The sequence below is a fragment of the Exophiala oligosperma genome (genome assembly GCF_000835515.1).
Source record: "Exophiala oligosperma strain CBS 72588 unplaced genomic scaffold supercont1.36, whole genome shotgun sequence".
In the NCBI taxonomy this organism is placed as follows: domain Eukaryota; kingdom Fungi; phylum Ascomycota; class Eurotiomycetes; order Chaetothyriales; family Herpotrichiellaceae; genus Exophiala; species Exophiala oligosperma.
In genome coordinates, this window is record NW_015622853.1 from 35,827 (window position 1) to 41,146 (window position 5,320).

The window sequence follows — 5,320 nt, forward strand, 5'->3', positions numbered from 1 at the left end:
TTCGGAACGGGCCCATATCTTTTGTCTGACTCCCCCGTAAGATGGGCGCATCAGACCAGATAAGTCGCAGGAGCTGCACATTTTCATGCAATTCTCGGCAGTGGTGATAAAAGGGAACGGGACGTGACGATCGTGAAGCATTAATACCATCTACCCAACACGCTGTAGCTCCAGGTTCCGGGCATAAATTCGAAGTTGTAGCGCTCTTGTACGTCTTCTGTCCCTTAGGAGAGCTGATTTTATATATGCTCACCTCCTATATCCCTCTCCGATAGGCTTGTAACGCACTTCCAGGCCATACAACTTGCCCTCATCCTCCCACGCCTTGATCGTATCAATGTAGTCCAGAAGACCTGACATCCAACCCGCTCGTTTCGCCCCGTGGAGTCGTTCTTCGTCCGTCTTTTCCTGGCCGGCCTTGCCTTCACCAGTGATGTAGCTGGGTGTACACCCAATGAGTCCAGCCGCACCATGCGCCTGCTTGACAACACGCATGGTCCAGTCAGCTTCGCCGGCGTCGGTAGGCTCGACGACGATTTTCTGGCCCTGCCTCGCGCCCTTGCTGGCCTGCGTGATAATCTTGGCAATGTGCATGGCGTACACGTCCATCGTATGCACAACATTGACCGTGGTACCTCCCTGCGACCCACCGGCCGACAAGAACATGTTGGGGAAATTGCGTGTGAGCAGTCCGTGTAGCGTGGCCAATGACTTGGTCCACTTCTCGTCCAGAGACACGCCATCGCGTCCTTTGACTTCGATGCCGGCGCGATACGCAGGGCTGCCGGCGCCCCATGGCTCATAGCCGGTCGCGAAGATCAGCACGTCCACCTCGTACTCTTTGTCGCGTACACAAATCCCGGACGGGGTCATTCGATCAACGCCCTTGCCCGCGGTGTCGACGAGGTGGACGTGGGGCTGGTTGAAGGTTGGCAGATATTCATCGTGGAAGCAGGGTCTCTTGCACCAGCCAGGATACCACGGCTTCAGAGCCTCGGCCGTTGCCTTGTCCTTGACCAGGTCGTCAACCTGGGTGCGAATGGCGTCCTGACGAGGAAAATCCAGGGTGTGAAGCGATTGCACGTACTGAGCCGTCTTCTCCGGGGGGATGTCCTTGATCCGCGGGCTTCCGACCAGTCCGCTGAAGCTGGGGAAGCTCGTCCAAGCGTCTTGCACCAGGTCCTTTTCGGGCGTGACAACCGGATTGACCAGAAAGGCCGCCATATTCTCTCGGTAGGCTCGCTGCCAGCCTGGGATTTTCTTTGTCTGCGCAAGATCTTGAGGATCTAAAGGCTTTTGCCCTCGCGTGTCCACCGCAGATGGGGTGCGCTGGAAGACGAAGAGCTCCTGTGCCCACTTGGCGAGCTCCGGCACAACCTGGATTGAGGTCGCTCCAGTCCCAACAATTCCGACCCTCTTGCCTTTGAGTTTCACCATGTTTGGGTCTGTTGATGATCCGCCCGTAATTGAGTAGTCCCATCGAGACGTATGGAATGTCTGGCCATTGTAAGACTCAACCCCAGGGAGGAGAGGCAACTTTGGGTGGACCAGAATGCCTCCGTTCAGGCAGAAAAAATCAGAGCGCAGCATAATATCACGCTCTTGGTTCGTGTCGAGATTGATTCTAATTGTCGTACGCCATTCGCCCTTCTCTTCGTCCCACTCGGTACTCTTCACAGACGCCTTGAAGAGAGCCCTGGTGTTTAGACCCCATTTATCAGCCACGAGGTTGGCATACTCGCGGAGTTCGTTTCCGTATGAGTATCTGTGCTTCGGCGTATAGCCAGTTTCCTCGAGCAAGGGCATGTAAAGGGTGCTTTGCACATCACACATCAGTCCAGGGTAACGATTCCAGTACCACGTGCCGCCAAAGCCACCGGCAGCATCAACGAGCAGCATGTCCTTCACATCGATGCTGGCCTCCATCAGCCGAACCGCGTAGGTGAGACCGCCATAGCCCGCTCCAAGAATGAGAACGCGAACGTGGTCACCATCCTCGATTGCAGCCTGGGAAGTGGGAGGGTCTTCCTTGATCCAGGGATTCTGAGCAAAGTGCGTGAACTTGGCGGATCGAGTGGTATCGACGAATTGAGTCGCTCCATCGGGACGAATTCTGCGGTCTCGTTCGGCGTCGTATTTGGCTTCCGCTTGGGCAAAGTTGTCGCTGCCTATGGATCCCATCTTGCTTCATCAAAGCGTTTGTACTCCAGTCTGGACAAATAAAAGACAACTTGCCTGCGAAAAAAGCCAAGTCTACCACTAGAGGCGTGTTCACGATCTACGCATCGTCCGCCAACAGTATTTAAGCACAGTCGGCATCAACACACGATCGGCGCTCGCGGGTCGAAGCGCGTAGTCAGTCTCCTCAATTCTCGGTCTGTGTACAGGAACAATCTTCTTAGGGCAAGGGGAAACCCTAAGGGACTCTCACCATTCGGCCTCAATGGCGCTTAGATTGCTCTCAATAATCCCCAAAGGGACTCCCTACTGGCGAATTGGGGTCCAAAGCTTATCTGCACCGTCTGAATATACCTGACTGGTATTCGCTCAGCGTTTAGATGCGGTGAAGCGGAAGCGGAATAATGGGACTACTGCTAGAGCGAGAATGACATAAATGCTAGCCCCACCAAGGAACGGCGTTCAATGTGGTCATAGATCCCGCAAGATCAACCCGATTGCCAAGACCGAAATTGTGTTGACGTAGAGTTCATTCAGTGAGATGATGTTAAGTCGTGACAATGGAGCCCACCGGCGCATAGAAATACCCTGGTCAGTTCGGAAAGTGATTCTGATGACATTAATGCCGACCAGACGGAGATCTGCGGACAAGGGCTTGCGAATTTTCCCTCGGCCCGTCCGCTTACCTGCCCTCCACAGAACTACATATTATCCCAAAATCCTTCCAGGATGCGTTGTCCAGCCTTCTATCGAACCCACAAGACCGAAAGGATCTATCAGACTCTACCCAACGGTGTCAGTGACCAATGTGAAGGGTCCAATGTTTAAATCTGTTACGACGTGTCGGGGGAGAAGGACGCCGTGATTGTTCCGACTTCGTCGCGACTATCGAGTTCACTTTTTCTTGTCTACTTCCCCACGCGCACGCGCATGCCACTGAACAGCTAGTTTCTTCCATATCATCATCGGAGCCCAGGGAGACACATGTCGTCGTGAGTTTTGATCGAGCTACCGTCACCTCGAAGAACGTTGGGATGTGGATCATCTTCTGGAGCTGGATCACTTTCTGTGTCCTTAATTTCATGATCGTCTTCATCCTCCACGATAGCCTGGAAAGGACGAGTGGTAGACGAGGATGCTGAATCGTTGCTTTCGTTGATACCAAAGCCGGCATGAATTTTCTCACGAGATTGTGCTCCGGTGTCAAACTCGTTCGATTGAAGAATCCGCTGATATCTGCGGTGGCCCAGTGTCAGGATCCACAATTGTAGTGTTGTCCTGCACGGGCTGTTCGTTATTTTCATCCGACTACTCTGAGGCATCTAGTGGATGATACTGGTATATCTTCATGGCGGCAGTGGTGACGAGGCTCGGACCACAGTTGCCAACGGATCTACGGCAGTATCGATACATGGTGAAGGAGACCAATCTGCTTCGCGGCAACTGACGCTCTCAGATAAGTTTGGCCCGGTATTCCATGCCCAGTGGTAGGCTAGGTAGTCCGTGCGGATGACCTCGCCAGGTCGCTGGAGAAAGACGTCAAAGTAGACACCCCAGTCTCGGAGCACCGACGGAGGAAGAATGAGATGTTCGTGGCGGACGAACTGACTGCGGGCTTGTGGCAGCTTCACGCTCCCAGCGAGATGTCCCTCCAATATGGAAGCTTGTCTGGGAGTAATGACAACCCAAAGTATTGCCTCGCCCACCCAAATAATTGTGACAGATTGAAGATCCACCTCTTCTTTGTGCAGAAACACGAAAGATTATCCGAAGTTGATCCGCACTTGACTCGAATGGACACCTGGAACGTGGTCTCGAGTGGCTAGAAGATGCCTTGTCGTGGACAGGGGAGGCTGTGGAAGTTCCAGAGCAGAGCGTCGGCGGGGATTCTGGGCGGTGCACGTTACATAATCAAGATGGGCAGGTTTGGAAGCCACATGCCTAGGTAAGGCATTTTCACAAGCCTCCACAAGGTCTGACTGGTCTGCAGAGTCCCCGGACGAGTGCAGCCTTGTCGCTGGCTCTTGAATGGGGCTATCTGCTATTGTCAGTTCCCTTGCTGCAAAATTTACCGAATGTCCCTTGATCACATGACCTTCTTGTTGCAGCTGTTTCCGATGTGCTTGTCCAAAGGACAATTGAGAGCAACTTGGCAGCGCATGGACAGCGGGCCCACTGATGGACATCATCTGGTGGCCTTTGCCCACGTGTGGCCATCGCGGCAAGCTGTCAAGACCTGATGATAACTTGAGCATCGTTGTCTCGTGTCAGTATATAGGGATCCTCACGGGACAGGAGCGACGTATGGTCAAAAGTGCATGAGCTTGAAGTTCTTCAAGGTGTGCGAGAGTTGCTCATGGAAGAAGAGATTAGTTGGAATATCGTGGAGGCAGCGTACATAAGCCTGGAACGAGTGATCAAGGTGACACATTTCATCATCAGTCCATTTCTGTGACTGGATAGGGGATCGATTGGAAGAGCATCGACGAAAGCCATCATTGCCGACCATAGTTTTCCTCAATAGGATGGAATATGTGTGGAGCACACCAGAGTGGTGTGCTTTGTCCGTAGCCGCTTACAGAGCCAGGCATATTTGTGGCTGCATAAGGAAAAGAATTCTTGCGTGCGAATGATCGTGAGAATCTTCCTTCCTTGCAAGGGCGCTGTGGGCGAAGACTTTGCTGATGGGTGCCATCGGAACATCTCAACACAATTCGACGACAGGAGCGGTGGACCGTTTCGTAAACTATGGTGAGATACCGACAGATTGATTGAAGGCGCCAGGGAGGAATTCTGTAGAATGTGTGAGCAGAAATGAGAATATTTTTCCGCCGCGAAGAATAACTTAGGGTCCCGTGAAATGTGTGGTCCGCTATAGATCATTCCAGACACTGCATTAAGGGCCCAAGATACGAGAACCTGTTGAAGATTTGGTCCAGATACCTTCCGATGTGGGAGATGACAAGGAGAAGGATTAGTCATTTCTTGGTCATCATTGTAAATACGTTCCAGCCTGCGGAATCTCCCTCTGAGAGCGTGTATATATATATGTGCAGCATGGGAGCCATGTTTGTGAAGATGGGAATAACGAATTAATGGAAAAACATCTCGAGCCTGAGCATAATCTCATATCCGTAACAGA

The 5,320-nt window shown here is 52.5% G+C and overlaps 1 protein-coding gene across 1 annotated transcript; it reads right to left on the minus strand.

Annotated features, from left to right (window-relative positions):
* Positions 1–248: 248 nt before the first annotated feature.
* On the minus strand, positions 249–2,181 carry PV06_11497 (uncharacterized protein; the record flags this gene model as incomplete). The annotated part of the gene is made up of 1 exon (XM_016413184.1): positions 249–2,181. One exon carries the CDS (start codon positions 2,179–2,181, stop codon positions 250–252), a length of 1,932 nt encoding a protein of 643 aa, XP_016256442.1. The 3' UTR covers position 249.
* Positions 2,182–5,320: the final 3,139 nt, after the last annotated feature.